This window comes from Ornithodoros turicata, chromosome 4 (genome assembly GCF_037126465.1).
Source record: "Ornithodoros turicata isolate Travis chromosome 4, ASM3712646v1, whole genome shotgun sequence".
NCBI classification, from domain to species: Eukaryota; Metazoa; Arthropoda; class Arachnida; order Ixodida; family Argasidae; genus Ornithodoros; species Ornithodoros turicata.
In genome coordinates, this window is record NC_088204.1 from 80,482,610 (window position 1) to 80,506,356 (window position 23,747).

A 23,747-nucleotide genomic window follows, 5' to 3' on the forward strand; every position below is an offset into this window, starting at 1 on the left:
ACTGAATCACACCCCTTTCATGCCATGAGGATTTCAGAAGGCCATGCAGGCAAATCTCTTTCATGTGCATGGAAATACTTGAAAAAATGAAAGTAGAAAAGAGAAGGAAAAAAAAAAAAAAAAACAGCTGCCGAAACCCGGGATCGAACCAGGGACCTTTAGATCTTCAGTCTAACGCTCTCCCAACTGAGCTATTTCGGCGCTGAAAACATCATTCGATGAAGAGGCTCAAGTACAAATTACACATCGTCGTCGTCCCTACTTTTTTTTTTTTTCTTTTTTTCACGTTGTAAACTTAAGTATATTTTACTAACATCGTCGTAACAACTCTGTTTCTGTTCATGGCGCTGCTTCCAAATGTAACCTGCACCTCCAGTTTCTTAACCGGAAGTGACGCTTGTTAGAAGCTTATCCGTCGTCTGCTACAAAAGTGAAGCGACATAACATGACAATTCGTTTCGCCGACGGGTTTCACAAAACGCTGTGCCACCATCGTTCGTTCCGCTGTCCACTCTCTTTTGTTCTGGGCAAGCGCGTTGTCCTCTTGTTATAATTTACAGTAAGAATAGTGGAGCTTGTGCCGTTTTGCGGTCATTGTGTCCCTCGAAAACAGAGCGCAGCAGATGTCATCCGCACATCCACGAACAAAGGTGTATAATTTTGAGGACAGCTAAATGGACGATGACGACACGTTCGTTAGGAAAAGCAGCCAACAAACAAGCCGGTAGAATGACCCTTCAGTTTCCTTATCTACTGCGAAGTGAACCTGTTGTGCACATAAACTACAAGAAATGGAAGCTTACAGATGAAACTAGCAGAAGACAAAAGCTAAAAAAAATAAACAGAGGATTTTGGGTTTGTAAAATTTTCCTCTTGTCGGAAGGACTAACTCTTTTCTTTCTTTATTGCTTCTTTTTCCTTTTTTCAAGATACGTTTTGGTACCAGGTGTAAGCCTTTTGAATAGTGGTAGCAGAGATCTACCTTCAAAAATTAAATAATTTTTATTTTTGCTAACTTTTATTTTTATCTACGCTGTTCCGCTCGACAGCAATTATGGCAGAACCAAGAACATAATACCCTCTCTCAAACAGGAAGAAAAAAAAAGAGAGAGAGAGAAGAGGAAGGAAATGTACTCATGTCGGTTTGGGCATTGTTACAGCATCGTAAAGCCACGGAAATACCCACCGAAACATCATTCTCAAAGTCACTTTTTTCACACAATTTGGTCAATTTCGTGCCTGCCATAACGCGCTGGCTCGGGAACGACGATCGTGAAGTAGGAAGAAGCTGTGCTATGTTTTCCCTCAGGAGCGTGCACTCTTCTGCCCGTAATGACACTACCTATTGCTAAAGGGCCAATTCGAGACCCGCTTCTTTTCAGAGGAATTCGCCATCTTCCCCGAGGCTCCAAAGCGCGCCCGCCTCGCAACAAGCGGAACAGCAAAAATATATAAGCAGACGACCGACCGCGCTGCGAGCGCCGCCTCGCGTCTCCGACCGTCGAGATGGCGAAAATGGCGTTCGCGGTCTGACATTGTGCTCGTAGCGTCCCTGGGTTACAGTTCCTGTGTGCAGTGCATGCGTTTCCGCCATGGATCGCGACCCGTCGTTGAGCAACGGTGTTATCCTCCGGCTTTCTGCCGGTGTGCTGTTGTAGCAGATCGTCGTCTGCGATGGGTGCCGCAATGGGCAAGGGCGGCTCCCTACTGGATAGCCTACCGCCTAACCAGTCACTCCATGTCGTTATGCTTGGTCTCGACTCGGCGGGCAAGACGACCGCCCTGTACCGTCTCAAGTTCGACCAGTACCTCAACACGGTTCCGACGATCGGATTTAACTGTGAAAAAATCAAGGGCACTACAGGCAAGGCGAAGGGGACCAGCTTCCTCATATGGGATGTAGGTGGTCAGGACAAGTTGAGGCCGCTCTGGCGGTCCTACACAAGGTGTACGGACGGCATAGTTTTCGTCTTGGACTCTGTGGACGTGGAGCGGATGGAAGAAGCACGAATGGAGTTGCTACGGATCGCCAAGGAAAATGCTGGAGTACCCGTGCTTGTGTTGGCCAACAAACAGGATTTGCCTGGAGCGAAGGAACCCAGGGAGATTGAGCGTGTGCTCGGATTACATGAACTGGGCTCGGGGCATCTGTGGCACGTACAGCCGGCTTGTGCTATCATTGGAGAAGGATTAGATGAAGGACTGGAGGCGCTTTATGAGATGATACTCAAGCGAAAACGTCTCGCGAAACAAGCGAAAAAGAAACGGTAACTGGTTGTTCCAGCGTCAAGCTGTGCTTGCGGTTGGTAGCAGAAACACCGCTTTGTTTTCGTTGTCGTCTGCTTCGTATTTGCCTGGCTGGAATGGCTGTTGAAGCTGTCTGCCAAGTGTGTGTGTGTAAACAGACGACAGCGATGGGCACCTGTCGCTGAGCGATAGCTGCCGCGGTGAGTGTTCGAATTTTATTGAGGCCACAGAAATACTCCTGACAAGTGTGCGTTTATTTTACTGTGCAGAGGCTATCGTGACGTGAATATGAACAACGCTACACTCTGCATTCACTGAACGGAATGCGGAAGTCGCGACTATGACCTAATCCGCCAATCACAATGCGATCATTGAGTAGCGTCGTAATCCTATTGGGCAAGAGTCGCGACTTCCGGTCGCACTTCTCCGCATTAGAACGAAAAGGTAACCAAAAATGATAACAGGTGTATGCGTGTAGCGTTGTTGAAAGTGTTTTTAAGCTCTACTGTCGTTTGTAGAAACTTCGCTGACCAAAACCTAGTGATATGGAGCGCTTCTACGCCGTTTTTGTTTGCACCGATTTCGCGTAACGAAAACCGCGCTCCACACGACGTAGAAACGCTTCATGTCGCTAGAGCATAATAAGGATGTTTTCACAAAGCGTCCAGGGTAGCTGCAATTAAAAGGGCCGTGCAGTTAAACAAATGGTTGTGTCAGGATACCAGTAGTTGGCTGGATGCAGTGAAGTTTGACGTTTCTAACTTGTTCTGCTTGTTTGCTGAGCCAAATCAGCGTGGTTAGGCGTACTGTTTAGCTATGATCTCAAAGAACAAACTCGAGAATGTTGTCGAACTGTGACGGGACGAGTGAGCCTCCGCCGATGAATTGAAAGAAATTAAAAAAAAAAAAAACTGCGCACAGTTCTAGTCAACACAAGAAACATATTGCGCTTTGTCTCACATTGAGAAGGCATGTGAATTAATCGCTCGAGAAAACATCTCCTAAGTCTCGCTAGTCTCATTCTCTCAGCCCCTCCTAAGCGAATAAATGGCCTGACTGTGTAACTTAATGGGTCGCGAGTGTTACATCTGAGACGCGTCGTATTGCTATAGCGTCGCAATCTTCCCGTCCTTCAGAGTGAAGCGAAGTTTCCACCCCGTCAAAATTATCAGCAGGGACACGGTGTTGTAGGAGCCATCTTGTAGCTTTCTCAGCTCTAGACACCATTTATGATCTGTGCAGCGATGCCAAAAGCCAACTTTTCAGCAACCCGTTCCTAACATGAATACTACTGGAACTAGAGTCGCTAAAATGAGTGACTTTAGCTGGAACAAAACAGTTCTGTCCTTGCCTCTTCCTGGAAGCATTCTGTCACACGTACATCTTGGCATCGGTCCAACCCTAGCACAAAGTAGTCCCATTGACGCAGAGTTTATCTTGACGTGGATGATCCGTAATCCTTTTCCGACATCTCTGGCCTCTTGTAATGGGGAAAGAGTGCTCACAAACCCAATGCCTTACTTGGGAGCTTTCTTAGAGTGTGTTTTCATGCAGAAGCTGTTGAGTGGTGGTTGTGTATGTATGTGAATCTCCTCTCATGATTATGGTTAAAAAAAACAGCGTCGTCTGCAAGCTTTCTTATTCGGCAGAAGGATGATGTCATCTCACATATGCACTTCTGTTATCTACGTTCAGAAATGTGTGCTTTGCTCAATTGTACCATGTTTTTACGTCTTTTATGTGTTCTGTTTGTATGTTTTAAAGAGTTTAACATCCTTATGAATCCATGTCTACACGTACGATAAGAGATATCCAATTCTGTTGCTGTGAAGCGCGTCTGGCTTCAACAGTACCACTAGCCCACTTCCAAATTGGTCTGTAAGCCCGAGAATTCTCGTAATATGCGATCAGTGTCCCAAGGAAGGGACCGAAATGTCGACATTACTGAACGATGATATGACTGCAACCTTCAAATTTTGTCCCTTCAACAAAATTCTATGGAAGAAGACGAGGCCAAATGCATTCAGAGTTTCTGACCAGACCTAGCATATTCCTTCCAAAAAATTACTGTCGAATTACTGTCGAAAAATTACGTTTGCACCGTGGAGTCGGCTTTATTTATGGCTCGCATGATTTACGGACCCCTGGTTCACAATCACGTCCAAGGTTTGTGACATACCCCTCCAACAGCCAAAACTTTCACCATGTCCATTTCACCATTTTGAAGCATCCCAGCTATGATCCAGTCTCTTTCTCAATGCACTGCTGCGACACAAAGCAAAATGTGTCCCTGTTTGTTCTGGCCCGCTTTTTCAGGGCATTGGTGTGTTTCGAGATGTCAAGAATATCCTGCCATTCAGCGTGAAGTGTTTTGAAAACAAGTGTGCACATTTTTTGAAGCAAATTTGTACATAAGCGACTTGGAAAGAGTGCTGTTATAAGACAATAAATCATTGACAGCGGATAAAGCTGCTGCATTGTGGATGTGTCTTTTTTTTATATATTTTTTAAAGATCCTGTGGATTCATTGTGGTTTTGAATACTGATCTAGATTGATTGATTTAGAATGGAGGAGAGAGGTCACCAGGTAGGCAAGGGCGAGGCTGGCCTTGGAAATGTGCCAAGGTTTTGGTTGTTGTGTGCGTCTTGCAAGAATGTGGTGTGTGCCCAAAGGCAGTAAACTAGTTTGGGTTTCTCGTATTGGGTTTTTGTTCATTTTGTGTCGGCAGCTGTGGCTATGGTTGGTGGATAAAAAAAAAAATAACCATAAAAATCATTAAACAAATTCAGATGGGACTGGGAGGTAGTGGGTTCGAATCCTACCACCGGCTGCGCTGTCTGGGTTCTGCGACACACTTTAAAAGACGAATGTCGGCACAGTTCCCTCTGAAGTCGGCCCAGGACTCATACTAAGCCCTTCCTGTCGGGCGACTCTATTCCATACTGTTCCATATTTAAAAAAAATCCACATGGAGCCATTAGATGCTCATTACCTAGAGACATGAATTACGCGATTATAAGTCAGGACGGAAAACATTTCAGGAAACAGTAGCTGCCTTCGAGTGGGCCGCACTTTATGAACTATAGTGCAAGAGGCTCGTTCGGCTGCCTGGGGTGCGCCAACGCTGACTGCCATCAGCGCCACCCGTGGTGGGAAGTATAAGTTATTTCCAGCATTTATTCAAGTTATTTCGCGGTTTCCTGCAGTTATCTCATCACGCGTAGTACACATTCACTGAGGTAGGTCGAACACAAGACACAACTCACGCGATGACGCCAACGAAATCGTCAACCATCGCCTGCTATGCTTGTAGAATATGCTGGAAAAAGTTTCCTCCGCCCGCCACCAGGGAAGAAAGCCGGCGCCAGTGTCGCCGGGGGCCCTTCCGCTGTCCTGGCCCTATATATCACCGTCTCAGGTTTTCCCTGGACTTCCCCGCAGGTTTTCCGGACAGGTGTGACTCCACAGCTCCTTGCGAAGTGGGCCCAGCACGCGTATTAACTCTCGCACTCCTTCCCTCTGTACATATACAGTCAACCCTCGATTTATGAACCTTCGATTTATGAATTTCCTCGTTTTATGAACACGAGCACGAGGAACGAAACTTTTTCCATTCATTTTTCCCTCGTTTTATGAACCTCGATATTCGAATAATGAACGGAATTTCTGGGAACCAACTCGGAGTTCCCCAGCGTTTTTGCCCTCAATTTCTGAACGGATCGTACCGAGGTCAACAGAAACCTTCAAAGGGATAATTCCGTGGTCTTATGAATGACGCCTGAACGGACAAAACGTTTTCCAGGTATTGCACCCTCGGTTCTTAACCCTTCGAAATCCGAACAACAAACGGGTTTTCCGGGGTCGCACAAGGTGCGACCAAGTGTTCCTGACTTCAGTTGATGAATAAGGTGGTCGCTGTCACACGGAGATTAATAAACGGAGGTTAAAAATCCCGGAGGAAATCCGAGACCAGTCCAGTCCGAATATGCTGACATCTCTTATTTCCAAGATTGACACAGCGGAAGGCATGGTCCAAAGCAAAATTAAACAATTTAATACCGCATAATAAACAGAGTGTGAATGCGCTAACGTCTGTTCTTTGTGAGATTGATACAGCAGAAGACATGGTCAAAAGCAAAATTACACAATATATGGCATTATAAACACAATCCCAACTCGGAAATACTGTTGCATCTGCTCGATAGTACTGAATTTTCGATTTATGAATCCCTCGATTTATGAACGATTTTTCGGGGAACCGAGGGTGTTCATAAATCGATGGTTGACTGTATAGCCACAGTTGCACCGCGGTTCTAACACGGAATGATAGAAATGAAAAGTAAAAGTGAACTGTTGCCCACGATTCGGGACCGTCGGAAGTCACCTTATACTTGGCTCTCACCAGGAAACGGTGCAGACAAAAGATGAACATCGAGGAAAAGATGACGTGTCAGATAATTAGAACGTACGCGATAATATCGGTTGTATCATCCTGTGCGAACACGACTCGAATACATTGTGTAGATGAGAGAGAGCCAAAAAGTGGGGATTTCCTCCCGCGCAATCGCTGCTGCTCAAGAAATCCTGCTCGATGGACGGATAAGTGTGTTGTATAGAGGTTAGGTAAAAATTCGTGCGATATACTTCTTGGCTTTATATACGTCGCGAAATTAAAGGTTTCCCGCAAAATGTTTCCAGACTTAGACACAAATGTTTCCATATTTATATTTTTACAAGAAGTAAAATACCGTATTTTCACGCGTATTAGCCGCGGCTTATGCGCGTTTTTTTTCTCACGGGCGCCCTGCGGCTTATCCACCGGTGCGGCTTATCTGATGACTATTTTTTCCTGGTATTTTCCCCATACGCCGATTTTAACGAAAGGGCCGACAGTGCCTCAGGAGCAGCACTGCCCTGCAGATGCACGAACAGTGCGTAACAGAGACGGGTCCACATTCGAGTAGATTGATCTTCCTGGTGCATTCCCCCAAGCAGCTTTAAGGAAAGTGGTGACCGTGATTCACGTCTTCTGGAAGATCACTGACCCATCAGTCCACGAAAAACCCCCCACAAGGGCACAATCCGATCTTGTTAGAACTCCAGAACTGACCTCCTCTGTTGTACACTGTGCCGACCCCGGAGTATGGACCACAGGGTTTGTGACCTTCTCTATGGTCTCCTTTGTCGCACAAATCAGTCGTCTCGTATTGCCCGCGGCTTATCTGCGGGTGCGGCTTATCTGCCAGAAAATTTTCAAAACGTCCCAAAAAACGCGCCCTGCGGCTTATCTGCGGTGCGGCTTATACGCGTGAAATTACGGTACTTACAGACTCGAACCTTACCTCGAGGTAGTCCCCTGCACTGTTTCCACTTTAGTCACGTTTAGGAAAAAAATATTATTTGGAAACAGCGAAAGGTGCCTCGATCGTCACGCTCGTTTGAATCTCCGGGCATTCTCAGATCGGTTTCTCCACAAGCCCATTTTGATTTTTTTTTAAAACACGAATAGGACACAGCGGGCGACTCACTCCCTGTGGCTCAAAAACTGCGAAATAATCCAAATATATAACTGGAAGCGAAAAGAATATTTCAGGATGCTTCGAAGATTCAAACGAATGTGAGAGACAATTCCTTGTCATTTCCAAAGATTAAGATTTCAAAAAGTGTTTCCAACTGTGGGATTCCCACTTGCTTTTTTTTTTTTTTCCTGTTAGCGCCGCGAAGCAACTTTGGCTATGAGCTGTGTACAGACATGGACAGATGGAGAGAGGACAGCAGGAAGGTGTGGGGGACACCGGGGGTTAGCATGCGTCCTGGTCCGACTTCAGGGGGAACTGTGTCGACAGTCGTCTGTCAGCTACCGGAAAACCTGATGTCATACAGCACATCGTATGCAGGGATTCGAACCCGTTGTCACCGCCTATAGCCTCGACGTGGAAGACGATCGGCTACACTGCTATTCATTTCATTAATTCATTCATTTCATTCATTTTAGTGTGCTTTATGATATACACAAGAATAGTGCAAAATGAGATGTATATACACTATGTACAGCTGGAGGGAACCGTTGCTTCGCAAGCCCAGTCACTTCGAAGGTGCGTAATAAGTTTCATGGGAGGACCTCGATATTCCCAGTCGCGAAATCCCCGGTCTCGAAAGCCACGTTCTCGAAACAAGGAAGATCAAGGAGAATGCTGGATTGCTTCGTAAGATGATAAGCCGTGTTTTAAAAACACGACATCACTATTTAACCACTCAAATTTTCGCGTGTTTTCGATGTCTGTCCAAGTCTTATTAGCGAACGAAAGCCACATTTTAGCGGCCGTTAGGCTTAGTAGGGCGGACACAACGGAGCGCTGCAGATTGGTTAGTTTATTATTAGGTTAGTTCAAGTTCGGTGTTTGTATTATGTCCAGGTTAGTCTCAGTTCGCCGTTGGCAGTTTCCCGTGCGCGACTGTGCATTTTATAGTCACATAAAGTTTATTTTCATATACAGGGTGTTTCAAAAAACGTGTCATTCGGACTTTATAAAAAAATGGGGCGGCGGAAAAATATGGGGTAAACGGCATTTGTGTGGCAACTGAATTTGCCACCTTGAAAAAATATTTTAATTTCATTTTAATTCAAATAAATTGATTTCTTTAATTGAACTCCAAAATTTCCCAAGTCAACCTAACGTTTTTTTTACAGAATTAGAGCGCCCGTAGCGAACTATGTTGAATACCCGAAACTCTGAAGCCTCAACTTCGGGACTTTTTTTGGGCAGTTCTATTTGCAATATCGAGTGGACTTCTTGGTGGATCTGACTAAGTTCGATACGGGGTCTCAAATTCTGTAAAAAAAAAAAACGTTAGGTTGACTTGGGAAATTTTGGAGTTCAATTAAAGAAATTCAATTTATTTTAATTAAAATGAAATGAAAATATTTTTTCAAGGTGGCAAATTCAGTTGCCACACAAATGCCGTTTACCCCGTATTTTTCCGTCGCCCCGTTTTTTTTAAAGTCCGAATGGCACGTTTTTTGAAACACCCTGTATATGCAGGTATTTTACGTTTTATTACAAACCCAATTTGTGTACTTTTTGAACAGTCTCTGTATGCCACTGAATCTCCCGCATGCGTCCTGTCAATTCAGTTTTCCATTTAAAAGAACATCCGCACAAGGGCTAGCGCATCACGATAGCCGGATAATACTTTCGCTTTCCGAAGCCAATGCATAATAGCCCGTTCACTACGATATGGCTGAGAAGCTTCGACAAATCAGCGTCTTCGTTTTATAGGGCCACTTTTTCTCTGTACATGCACAAAGGAGAACCGTTTCCCAAATTTAGTGCTCTATCTGAGATCTCGCCGTACCATTTCTATTGCAGACGAGAGGCCATAAAGCACAATTTTATGGGGAAGATCGCCATCGCTGCAACGGTCTTACGTCATAAAATGAAAGGGAATGAAAAGTGCACTTTTGCCGGAGTGATAAATGATCCGCCGACTTTTTGTACCTGTGCATGCAAGACTGGATTGCACTCCCTATGAGGCCCACGTGCAATTATATACGGTTGCATAACACACACGCATTTTGTTTTGTACGGATGGAACGGAAAGTTGAAATCGGATATATCGAATGATGGTAACAGCAGGAAACGGGTCGGTCGAAAAATAACACGGCGAACCGTAACACACATACCTGCGTCACGTGATCAGTGCTGCTCCATTAAGTCCAATACGTCTGATAGAGTGTAGTGACAACACCTCTCAAGCAGCTCGTTAGGCACGCAATATACAGCGTTCGAGAACAACGGAATTCATAGCAGATGGGATAGCGGACGATACGACTAAAATAGTTTTCGATGCGGACGAGTACCTAGATGGAAGAAACGCAACTAATTTCTATGTGTGTGGCGCAACCACATCAAACGTTTATGACGTCATTATATGCAGCACATTTACAGCATCAGAAGACGGCGCAGCAGACAACTAGACCAAGTAAACACAATTTCGTTGGATGCAGACGAAAGCCAGCAAACCCACTCTGTGCTCTCGCAATACATTCTTGCGCACTCCGTTCCTGCACGTAAAGCGTATTCTTGATCAAACCACGCATATGTTTCGAAATAATACTACTGGGAGTACAGTCTGCAGCAGACGGTATTCATCGCAGACGACAGCAATCAGAACAACCGAATACGTGCTGCGCGTATCCCGATATTCACGATTACCAAACAGAACGTCGTAGCAGACGACAGATGAGAAAGGCAGACGACAAGAGGAAGCTCTCTGGAGTCTAGACCATTACTTTCGCAATCGCTATAGTGACTCTAGCGACCACTACATTTCCTGGTGCGACAAAACCCTTTTTGTCTCGCGAATAATAATCAAAACAACGTCGCGCTTCTTTTTCTTTCACTACCTTTCACCGACCACAAACATGTGTCATTGACCCTGAATGCTCTTTTCAAACATTTAATGTTCTTTATTCCTCGGCATGAATCGAAAGTGGATTGAGACACCTCCCTCCCTTTCTTTGTTCCCATAGCACGAGGGTGAGGAGGAAAAGCATTGATGATAGCGGTGTTGACGTCGCATAAAGGATGCTGGAACAATGGCCTACTCTGCGTGGGAGGTTTTAGAGGTACCGTGCGGTTTTGTGTTTTATTATTCCGTCCCCTTTGACGCCCGGCGCCTTTTGTTCTTGCGCGTTGGCCTTGACAAAGGATGAATCAGGCGTCTGGTTGTGGGGATGGCGCGTACGATGAGCTCACTCACCTGTGAAGGGTAGCATGAAAATGTTTCATAATTTTAGCTTTGAATCCCTGACGTGTCGGGAAGTTGAGTGTCGTTTCTAGTGAACGGTATTCGCAATGAATGTCATTCGTGCATGCTGCGGAACTACGCTGCGAAAATAATAATGTTGCAATTCACAAATGATGGAGTCTGGGAGGTGGACGCGGGTTCTATTCCCGTCACCGTCTGTGCTGTCTGAGGTTTTCCCTGGGTTTTCCAGCAGACTTTCCAGAGGAATGTCGGCACAATTCCCCCTGAAGCCGGCCCACGACGCATACTGACCCCCCTGTGTCCCTTCCTCCCTCCTGTCCTCTCTCCATCTGTCTACGTCTGCACGGAAGTTGAAAAGGAAAAGAAAACTTCCAAAACACATATCGGCCGATAACTTTTAATTTGCGTTTTTTTTTCCCTTCTCATTACTAATACAGGGTGTTCAAAGTTAAGCTTTCACGAGCGCTACGCAAACACAGCGATGACAGGAAACCGGATGATAACTTTACCCTACTTGTGTAAGAAACAGGTGCTGCTAATTATGTAGCACCTGTTTCTTACTCAAGGAACAGAAAAAGTAGCACCAGGTTTCTTTTGTTCGCCTATTTATAAAGTGCTAGTGAAAGCTTAATTTTGAACACCCTGTATTTGACGACTTATACACAACCAAAAGCATTAAATAGTCAAAGCTACTCTACAGACGCAACGCTCTTCTTTCAGACTATACATTGTTACAAGGTCAACAACGTGTACAAGGTCATATATCTGTTGTCGTTCAGCGCGTCCGTAGCTTCAACAGATAAAGACTCTTTCGACGTACCCGGCACGGCATCCTACGTCCCTGTCACGTGTTTCCTTTTTACAGCCAATCAGCGAGGAGTTCGAGGCCATGTTTTGTGTATTCATCAGCTAGTGCTCTGCTGATCACGATGGATAACCTGTCCCTTCTATCTGTGTCCTTTTATTATTATTATTATTATCCTGCGTTTCGGAACACACGTTTTATGTTGGACGATTAATTTATTTGATGACAGGGACAATGGCCATACTGCACAATGCGCAGGCTGAAACGTAAAGTCCTAATTTGACCGTGACACTGCACAGTCTGGTGCGAACCCTCAAGCCCCGGCCCCGAACCCAGTTTTCTTCAGACAGCCAGACGTCGGCACAGATCACTGTGAAGTCAGCCCAGGATGCACAATCTCCTTCGACGCTACCTGCAGTAGCGCGGGCGACTATACGGCAAGCAGCTAATCACCAAACGCCATCTCAAATTAGTACGAAAAATATTGGCTGAATCTCCGTCTCTATAATCTCAAAGTTTTTGGCGAAACGCATTGTGAAATGCTTTTTATTTGAAACCTTTTTCGTCAGATATTTTGTTTTTTCCTTATTTTTGTGTATTGTTACTGTATTCGCGGTAAAAGTGCTAGGGTGCAGGCGAACTATTGTGAAACGACGAAAAACCCCGAGACAAGGAGCAAAAAAAGCAGTGTTGTACCCGCTACCCAGAAAAGGTGGCGCAATGCCGATACGCGCTACCTGAGCAAAAAGTAACGAAATCCCGATATCGTTACACGCACCTAAAAGTAGCGGCATACCGCTACCGTTACCCGTAAAAAGTAACGCGATACTCCATGCGCTACTTTTTAGGAAAGAAACAAACAGTATCGTTGATGACGTACTTCAAACGTCTTAAAATAATAAAATAAAACAATATCTCAAAATAATAAATCGGCGTCCAATGGAGGTTACACGTAGGTTGCCTGAAGGCTAAAATTTTGAAAACCGTTTTTTTTTGTACAGATTTACTAAAGCCTAGTCGGTATCCTGCATATCTTTTTCTCTTCCTCTAAAGCAAATAAAGCACAAAGCGAGTCTACCGATAAAAGGCTCAGCAGCTTTGTCACAAAAGGAACTCGGATTGCCCGGAACGAGAAGTTAGTAAACATACCATGGTGTGCTTTTCAAATTGGACGTTGACTTCCTTGACGCACAGATAAAGCTTTCCCACCGCGGCGCATAGTAGACATCTGAACACCACGCTACTGTTTTGTACTGTAGCAGGCCATGGTCCCTCCATTGCAGCGGACAAGAAATGGCTACTGTCAAGCACCTGAGCGTACGTGGTGCAATGTCACGTGGAATGTCATGACTCATAGCTAGCGAGGACGGCTCCAGAATGGAGTGACGTCAGTTTGCAGACAACTCAAACAACGCACCAAATCTTCAAGAAGGTTCATCCCAAATAGGGAACACGTGGAGGACACATCCTCTTTGTAAGATAACGGCCTCTGTGCCCTCCTTTCGGCTATTTGCCCGCTCTCCCCAGAATGAGTTGTGATATCGGGCAGCTTGATCGAAGGCAGGCAGAGTGGAGGTTTGATGATAGGTCGAAGTCGAGTTGTCGCGAACTCCAGCTCGGAAAGTAGCGGTAGCGCTCAAAGATTGCGCTACCGCAAATTTGTAGCGGAAGTACTTCTTTCGTTACCAGTTTAAAAAAAGTAGCGCGATCTCTACTCCGCTACTGAAAAAAGTAACGGATACGGTAGCGCCGTTACTAGTAGCGGCGCTATGTACAACACTGAAAAAAAGTAACACACACAACACGTTGAGAACGTCTTGCGTGTGTTCCTTTTTGCCCCTTGGCTTAGGTTTTTCGTCGTTTCGTTGTATACAGTGGTGACACAATTTGAGCGTACTGCAAACAGTCTGTCGCATTATTTATTTATTTATTTTATATACTTTCAGGGCCAAGAAGGCAGAGAGGCACATCATACAATAACGAGACACTTATCAAAATAACAACACCATTACATGTGTGGCAAGTACATGGTATTATTTGAAACACGCATAAGAAATACACAAATAACACACAATATTATACACAAATAAGTAATAGAGTAACATGTAACAAATGTAATACAAAACAAGGAACATATGGCGTACGTAAAGTTGAAAGAGTTAACTAGACAAATCGGTTAACAAACTAATACACCATATACAGAAATATAGCATCCGATCTCAACCGTTCCAGTATACATGTGGAAGACACCGAGTCCGGAAAGGTCGGGTCCTAACTCGATACAGCTGCAAGAATGCGAGTGCTTCAACCTAAGACTACTCACGAAGCAACCACCCGTGAGACCCACGATCAATATGTGGACGGCCGTGACATTCGCTTCCTGTAGGTGTATAGATAGAAATATTTCGGGCCCGACGACGAACTTGGGAGCACTAATGTCCCATGGGTCTATTTCGGGAACCTGCTATATATTTCGGCCGAAAACGAAAACGTCGATATTTGGAGGGGGCTAGGGAGCCTTCTCTGTCTTCTCGTTTATAGTCACACACTGACGGTCGGGCCAAGCACACTGATTCATACGGTAATGAACTGACACTGTCAAGGTGGCCAAGAAAAAAATAATGCTGCTGGACCAGCGGTTGAGTGGATTATGCAGCCAGAATGTCGAACCGAAAATTTTATCGGTTCAAGGTTCGGGTTCAGGCAGAAAGGTTCGGTTGCGATTTAGCTCCAGGGTGACGTATATGTATCGGTTCAAACCGGTTCGCGAAAAGATTAACCGGTACAAAACCGGTTCTTTGTATAAAATATACGTGCTATGAAACCGTAGGTGTAAACTATGAAATGTAATGTAATGATAAAAAAAAATGTATGGCTATGTAAATAGTGTAAATAATCCTATTTTTTCAGTGGAATTTTGCCCGATATTTGTACCCCCCAATACGAAGGGTAGATTGCAGATATCTTTAGCAGTTGTAACGATAGCTTGCACTTATAGAACATTAATGTACGTTGCTATGGTGTTAGTGAAAAGCAAAGTATAATTACATCAGTTACTACCAGGGATGGGCAGTAATACCCATATTTTGTATTGTAATACTAATACATAATACTTCCTAGAAATCGGTATTATAATACTAATACGTAATACTTTGATTCTGAGGTATTATAATACATAATACTAATACTTCTGTGTATTACACTAGTAATACTAGTAATACATTGACACGTAACTTGGGGAGAAAGAAAGGAATAGAAAATCAGAAATCTATATAATTTGCGCATTACTTATCGAGCCAGTCATTCTCCAATGACGTGTTATTTCAGATGCTTACATGTTTAGCATATTCTCAAAGGGTAGTCCTCTATAGGGCATGCCTTTTCCGAATATGATGAGAAAGCGCTGGTCAATTCGATCACAGTGAACAGCTTGCTCTCAGTGTGGAAGAGTCTTCATTTCGTCCACCCTGGACGATAAAATGTGGGCCGTTCAAAAGTGTGTAACTGTCCATAGTGCAACCCCATACAGGGGTGCCAGGACTGGACGCACTCTTTCATACCACACAGGGCTTGCAATGCGATGACTCATCTTTACGGACGCTGAAATGGAAGGAATGCGAGGAAGCCCCCAGTAACCTCTGACACTGAGGTCACTCCCTTTGGGATAGTTTGAAGCAAAGGAATAATAGGGACCTTGTTGGTGTCCAGATGTTTGTGGGACACGAAAAATTACTCATAAAGTGCACTGGTGACACCTAGGAGGTCTTACATATGACCTCTGGGAAGGTATTACACCTTCAAAAGTATTATAATACATGTAATACTTCGATTTTGTGTATTATAATACAGATACAAATACATTTCAAAAATGAGTATTATAATACATAATACAAATACTCAAAAGTATTACAGTAATAGTATTATAATACAAAGTATTACTATTACTGCCCACCCCTGGTTACTACTTACTTGGGTAATTACCCCCCCCCCAGATAATTATGATAATAAAATATTCTCAACATCTAAAAAAAAAAACACTTCTAGCATATAGTGATGTCTACAAAACTACACGTGCGAGGCTTCGAAGAAAAACTAAAAAAAAAAAAAAAACTGGGAAAAGAGAGTCGCTATTCGATTTTTATCAGCATCGGAAAAAATTCCCAAAATTTCCAATCGCGAAAATATATAGTTCTGGGAAAATATAATGGATAAACGTGGTCATAGTATCAACAAAGCATGCGTCTTTTTGAGATAGAAGCTATTTCACGTTTTATTCATGTGGTGAACGATGATATTCTCTCAAATCAAAGTTCCTCTTGTCTCTTTTTTTCCTTTTTTTTCAATTTCTTCCCGAAAAGAGGTATGAGAAATACGTTCTTCAACTTCAGCAAGTCAAAACTGTCAATGAATTTTGCATCTCTGCACAACTGTTTTATGCTAACTAATTCTAGAAGTCTCGCGCAAATGGTTACATTGGCCCAAAATGGTGTTATATTTCTTCTTTTGTTTAACTTGGTGCAAGGAAAATAAAATGTTTCATATTTGCGCGCTAAACAAATAAAAACTATATTTGCGCATTTGTCCTTGTTCATGCCCTTCATGCCTACCAGACTCACGGGGAAATGTTGCCAACAACTCTAGCCCACACCAGTTTCCTTGCATTCTGTTTCCACATTCTATACGTCTTATAATTGATAGCACACTTTGATTCGTTGTGTAATGGCCGCTAATAAATCTAAGTCATACCGTCTGAGAGAAAACAAAAAAGAAATATATTTTTCCGCGAGAACACGAAAAAGCATGAACCATTCCGGAAATTTTGCATTTCTAGCCGACAACAACGAGCTTTATTTTTATTTTCACCTTTTATTTATATAGTTTCCTGGGTGAACATAATGGAATGCATGCAAGAGCTAGAAAAAAGGTAGAGACGTCTACTCCACACCTGGCTCGGCTTATGGTCTTGTCTGTGGTGACAAAGTAATATATAAAATAAAACGTATCATTGAAACAGTCTACACCATACTAACACCCCGCGGATATATCACTCCTTCCTCATAGCAGCAATTCCTTCGTGCTGGTGAAAAAAAAAAAAAAAAAGAAAAAAAGAAAGAAAGAAAGAAAAAACAAAAAGAAACACAAAACAAAACTATGTAATTGGCAACTTTAACCACAACAGGCTGAGGTACTCAACGCTCTTTTGACGTCCCAGCCCCACCACAGCTACTGATAAGTCATTATCTGCTTGCGTGATAGATAAAAGCAAAGAGGCAAAGGCAACAAACACGATGATATCATAGTACGCTCTCATCGTGCCAAGAAAGATAACATATCTTATCTGGCGACGTAAAGACAGGAATTATTATTATTATATTACCCCCGGTGACTGGATTAACCGTGTATATTTGGGGATCGGAATATGCCCCTGTGACCGCCCAATAGAGAGAGAGGGCGACATATCTGTCGCATCATCGCCTTATCTCATATATACAGCCCATTGTACGCGCTTCATTGCCTAATCTGAGCAACTATTCTTATCGGTATCAATTTACATAATAGGGTTTCTCAGTTTTCAAAGCAAAACAAAGGCCAGCGGAGATATCGCGAATTGCGGAAGAAGCTGGCATAATATTTGGCTTTCTGTGTAGGTGTTTGGATCTTCAAGTGCAACTGATACATAGTCGTTTAGAAAGAGGTTTGTTCATATATCTCGCGCACTTTTGTTGAGGTTCTCGACTTTGGTTTTCTCGTAGGCATCGCTCGATATCGCATCCTATCGTTGGTCACGAGGGTTTACCCGATAATAGTGACGGTACTTTGTTTGGTTTTTCTTTGGATGATCGTCAACATGCGTGACACCAAACGGGCTGAAGACGTCATTCATGAGTGCAGTAGATCTGTTCTGATAGTGTTTCCACGTACTTTTGAGGAACAGATGAACAAATCAGCCAATATAGAGACATATGTCCCCGTGGTTTCCAACTCTCTTAAATAGTAGAAGATCCCCATGTTTAGAATTCCTGATGCGTAGGACACAGTGATAGGAAAGGAGGCTTCGGAGCATTGGATTGGATTGGATCGTTCCCATGGTTGCCAGCTTAGCTGTGCGTCGTTTCAAAAGTTATGCGGCTAACTACCGCAAGAGGGCTACACTTGTAGAAAACGAATACAAGGCTTACGCCATTATCTCCCCTCTTCAAACATTACCATGCGTAAAATCCGATCGAGACAATTGACGTCATCAATTCTTTTATTTTATTTTTATTTCGAGTTAGCGCCTCGAAGCAACTGTTGCTTTGAGCGGTGTTCACACACGGACGGGTGGAGAAAGAACAGCAGGAAGGCGAAAGAATGGAAAACAGTGGGCTTAGTATGCATCCGGGGCCGACTTCAGGGACAACAGTATCAACGTCCGTCTGGAAAAACTGCCAGAAATCCTTAGGCAGTTCAGCCGATGGTAGGATTTGAACCCACTACCTTCCAGTCTTTAGCGTGACCATAGAGATATACCAAGTTGCTTGCAGACATATCAAGAAGAAAACTCACAAAAGGGTTGTGTTTAATCGTGTCTTCTCTTGATTAGCTTTATGACGTCTTCTTCGTAGTGCAAAGCTGACATTTCACGTTGTCGGGAGATCTGCGCGGTTCGAAAATAGAAATAGCGTTAGCCAACAGTCATGTAAGTTCAGGATCGTAATTCCTTAATCTCTCGTTATCCAGAAGCACCAGAAGACGCTTTACTCGTTTTCTAGAGGAAGCAGCTGAACAAAGATGGGCATCAAGGAAAGAGATGACGTGTCAGATAATTAGAGAGGCGCGATAATATCAGTTGTACTGCCACCTATAAAAAAAAAAAAAGATAGGTGAAACACAGTTTAGAATGAAAATAAGCGGAAAGCATCGAATGGAAGGGCTTGAGGAAAGCAGTGCTTCCGAATTCCTGTAGTGATGATGTAACTTAGCGTGACATGGATCCTGGTGCGACATTGTTGCCAGAAAAGAAACCCATCTTTTGATTAAAATGTGTGTTCTTGAATTTCCTTCTTGTATAAGCCCGACCATTCCATTTCTTGTTTTGATCCATGCAATTACGCAGAATGGTTGGTGCACAGCTGGAAGGAAGGGGACCAGTTTTTTTGTCCTAAGCGGACGTCATATTTTTATTTTTATTTTTTTTCTGCGTAGAGGTGCTGGTCACACTGCCAGCCACTTCTGCACTCCTGAGAAACGATCGGCGATCAGAAAGTCGCTGGACTTGAAGTGGACTTGAAGATCATTGGTTTATTTTCTGCACAACCTATATTCAACTGTTAAAACATCAATGAAGTGGACCTGTGAGTTCGTAAGGTATTTTTGTTTGTTTGTTATTTTACACGCGTAATATCTACTGGAACACTCCATTGCCATCTGCACCGTGCACAGAGCAAGCCGCTTGATGGACCAGCGACCCGAGGAAAACCTGCCATGGTAGTAATTGTGGCCGCTGACTCAGCTGGCGTCCCAGAAAACGCGACGCGGCTGAACAGCAAGGTTAGACGACGCATGCAGACGACACACAGGTGTTTGGGTTGTTCGCGAACAGTGGAACGACAGCGTGGGAAGTCCACCAGAAAGCAGGTGACGCGCACTTGTGACGTATGTATGTGCGACGACGCCATGGGGAAGTTCTCCTCTCTCTCGGAGCTGGAGGAGGTACGAACACACACACACACACAGATAAAAAAAAAAAAAGAGGAAACACAAGTAGCGTGGTTACCTGCTCTCTCAAACCGAGACGTAAAATATAAAGGAGATAAAATATACAGGAAGCATGGAGTCAGCCACACGTAACAGGATCTGTGTTGCTTTTTATGTAGCAGACGGCAGGGCAACTTACGTCCCTGTGTCGTCTGCGTTTGATAAAAGAACGCAATGGGTTGCATTCTGCTGCTGCGGGCTCTTCTTTAGCTTCCTTTTTGTCTCACTGCGGCTTGTTTCGATTGACCAATCGGTATCGACAATGCCGAAATGAATGTTGAACTTTCTGCTTCTTCATCTGTTTGGCCGGGGCGAAGAAAAAAAAGAAAAAGACAGCATTGACGCTTTTGCTTACTTGGCTTCGACGCAGACTTTATTCAGTGTGGAGAAATACTTAGTTTAGTGCGCACTTTAGAAACATCAGTAGTCTCTGAAACCGGCAATATAAAACAGTTCATTTTGTGTGCAGCATGCAGTCGCTACATAAATACAACAGGTGGAGTTGTTGTTGCGTGATGATGACGATGATGATGATGGGCTGAGGTTTTGTGTCACAAAAGCAAACGACACTGTTAATATCCGTCATCTCCGTTTGAAACGCGTACGAAGAGCAAGCAAACGAACAAAACTCTGGCTTCTCGCTGCGTGCTCTGATCGACGGCAAACAGGAGGGCAATCGCGGACCCATTTCCGACAGGAAGAAGTATTTTTTCCGGGAGAACTAACAATGGAGGTGGCGTTAAAACGGCAGTTTCCCTGGTGGCGGTGACAGAAATGAGCACACATCTCGATGGTCCATTGAAAAAAAAAAAAGGAAGGGTTGTAATTCAGCCCGCACGCCGTCCCCCTTTGAATTTTAAATGACCTTCTTCCGCGTAAAGGCGTTCCAGCCAAATGACATGGGCGTGGGTGAAATTAACGGTCGTACGGTTAAAATGAGACGCCCTATACATAAAAACAAACTGTGGGTTTTTGCGTTTCGTGCAAGGTTGAGCGATACGCGTTGGCTGCAGTGCTACGTGGTCGATTTGCGTCACGTGATACGACCTACTGAGATGTGGTTCGAGACCAAACCTTATTACATCTTGTCTACTCCCTTTTTTTTTGGCACCACAGAGTGCAATGATGTTGTCCTGAGCAGCGCATTGGTGGATTCGTGTCACGCATGCTCCATGCAACAAAGCAGACGATGATTAAGAATGAAGAATGATGACCAAGCTTGAATACAAGGTTGATGTCGCCGCAGTTGGAATCGATTTCTCTCGCAGACGACAATATTTACCGCAAAGCAGATCTGCGCCTCTCATGCTTTCCAACCTCACTTTGTCGTCTGCTCCCAATCGCCTGCTTCTGATTATACGTGTTCTGTTTTGCAATATGAAGTACATACATGAAATATATTATATTGAATAGAATAGTACACTGAATACACCCAAAATAATAACGAACTACAATATTAGGATCGATTTCTCTGGCAGACAAAAATATTTACAGCGCGCCAAGCAGATTCTCGTCTGCTTTCTATCCTGGCTTCATCAGACTGCCTTTCCGGCTATCCTGGCTCTCTATTCTGGTTTCATTTATTTTTCTTGGCCACGTCAGCAACGACCCTTCTTGTGTGGACTCGCAACACTAAGCATATCGAAAAATACTGCACAGAAATAAACAAAAACATTTTGCATACATATACACCCGAAAAAGAAACGCCGTAGAAAAACCTGTTGTGACTGTGCTCTTACACTCTGCAAGTGGTTCGCGCTTGAGTCAGCTGAGTAGGCCAGAGGTTGACCCAACATAGTCGCCTGCATATGCTATCAAAGCGCTCGAGGGGCGTGTCTTCGTCGGCACGGCCTGATTTCGGCGCCTCTCACTCGGTTACTAGTGGACGCATGACGTCATTGCACGTTGCCGTGGTCATAAAAGATCCCCCCACACGGCGTATAGGCCATTTGGTTCATTGACGTGTCACGACTTCCGATGGTATTGCAATGGAGGGTACATATGATTATAGCTTGCCGATATCGAACGTATAACGTGGAGGTAGTACATAGTATACTCTTGCTTGCGTCGTTGCGTAATAAACCCCGTTTTTCTCGTCGGGGACTCAAACATCCATCAGTTTCGGATTGGTCTCGGTTTTCGTTTCCAGTCACTCGTGGTTTTCAATTTTAACGAACATCTAGTATTCTGTGCACGATAGGTGAAAGTGTATTACTGTATAGCTACACGTGCATGCGTCTTATTATTTTCGTGACAGGAGGCTGTATCAGGCACCCGTACCTGTTCCATACAGATCCATATAGCCCTTGGAGAACACGAAATAAATGTCTAAATGAAATAAAGTCCCAACGCATGTCAGACTTAAGTGAAGTAGGAAGGTCAAATGAAATCGAAAGCAACCAGAAGGCCACGAAACGACACAGACTTCAGGTTTAGTGTTAGCACCGCGAAGCAACTGAGGCTACGAGCAGCGTACAAACGTGAACAGATCGAGAGAGGAGAGAGGGATGGCTGGTGCGGGTCCTCCTGGGTCGACTTCAGATGGAGCTGTGCCTACATCTGTTTAGAAAGCCTGTCAGAAAACACGAGGAAAAACAGGGAACACACCCAAGAACATTAGCGACACTAGTAAATCGTACGCTATACGTAAGAGATAGCGTTGGTGGTCCTGAGCGAAGCTCTCTTTCTGCTATGGGCGTGCGCACCATCGACGCTATCCGTTACGTACGCAAAGCCGATAGCGTATTATAGGTATCGAGTTTTAGTACATCGGAAGGGGATCACGATAACAGTTCCGAATGAACACGATAAACGAATCACCCTCTTTCTTTGGAGTGAGTGACATCACATTATACTAAGCTTGGATTTGGTAACGTCTTTTATCGTATACCGTTTTCGTAGAATTCTTCCGATGTACTAAAACGATCTAGTAGAGAGCTTTAGTACATCGTACGCTATCGCTTTTGCGTACGTAAGGGATAGCGTTGATGGTTCTGCGCATGCCCATAACAGAAAGGGAGCTTCGCGCGCGCATTATTGCGCGGAACCACCTATGCTATCCCTCACGTACGCAATATCTATAGTGCACGATGTACTAAAAACTCTCTACTATTAGTGAGTTTCAGTATACCGTTGATAACGCTATCGTGCCTATCGGGACCAATCGCAGTGGTGCATGACTTAGAATCTTATCCACTGATTGGTTCCGGTTGATACTGTTCGACGCAAGCCATGTTATCAACGGTCAGCTAAAACTTTCTATTGGCTGCACATGTTCACGTACATATTATCGCTCACCGTGTTTATATCACAGACATAATCTGAGAGTGTCGGATATATATGAGCGCGTATGGCAATACGCTATACAGCATTGCGTTCAACGAGAAAAATACTCGATTGGGCAATACCCCGCATGCGGACCTAATAGATTCTGCGATATTGGAGAGATTGATCAGGGTAGGCTTAGTAGTTTTTTGGAGTGACCATCCACAGCCCAAGCGTTCAATGACCACGTTTTCTTTCTTTCATCCTTTGTATGTATATTAGAGAAGCGCAGGTGTCCTTCGAAGCGTCTTCGCGCAGGTGCAGCCTTTGCTTTCGCATCCTTCTGTTTGTTTGTTGTTCATGTACACGCCGAACACCAACAGGATATCATTAGATTAGACACACAGGTGCTACGATAACACTAACGCATTAACCAGCGGGATGATGCCAGCTTTAATTTTAGCAGCATGATACGTATAGGTGCTGTCGTCGTTAATTGACCTCCGTCTGAGGTACTTAGCCGATAAGGAAGACGTCTAAGGTACGGATTTAGATGTACAGATTACGTGGTGCGATTCGTTTCATACGAGAGATATTTGGTTATAAGCAGCTTTGGAAGACGTTTTTTTTTTTTTAGAACCACGGGAAGAGCTTTCTCTCTGGAGTATAACTAGGGCCTGACTTTTTCGGGTTTTATTTTTGGCCAAATTCGGGGGGTAAATATCGGGTGATATTTTTCATGTGAAAATTCGGGTGTATTCGGGTTAAATCCCGTTACGGCATATTCTGTCGTCAGGAATTCGGGTGATTTTGTTTTGTTTAATAAAAATTTGTCTTAACATGGAACTAATGTTTAGCAATGTTATCAAACTTTATCTTAATGCACACTTATGAGTGTGCCACGCGACCCGGTTGTTTTCG

At 44.0% G+C, this 23,747-nt stretch overlaps 1 protein-coding gene, 1 long non-coding RNA gene and 1 other non-coding gene across 3 annotated transcripts in view; 2 read left to right on the forward strand and 1 right to left on the reverse strand.

The window, feature by feature from the left end:
- Positions 1–128: 128 nt before the first annotated feature.
- Positions 129–201, reverse strand: Trnaf-gaa (transfer RNA phenylalanine (anticodon GAA)). Its single transcript has one exon. It is a non-coding gene; the product is annotated as a tRNA-Phe (tRNA).
- A 1,278-nt stretch (positions 202–1,479) lies between these two features.
- LOC135392077 (ADP-ribosylation factor-like protein 4C) lies at positions 1,480–4,720 on the forward strand. The gene has a single exon (XM_064622734.1). The coding sequence runs from the start codon at positions 1,675–1,677 to the stop codon at positions 2,269–2,271; it is 597 nt and encodes a 198-aa protein (XP_064478804.1). The 5' UTR covers positions 1,480–1,674; the 3' UTR covers positions 2,272–4,720.
- A 6,078-nt stretch (positions 4,721–10,798) lies between these two features.
- LOC135393541 (uncharacterized) overlaps positions 10,799–23,747 on the forward strand; it is a 33,024-nt gene continuing 20,075 nt past the window's right edge. The window contains exon 1 of the long non-coding RNA XR_010422670.1: positions 10,799–10,877. This is a non-coding gene — a long non-coding RNA (uncharacterized LOC135393541). The remainder of the gene's footprint in view (positions 10,878–23,747) is intronic.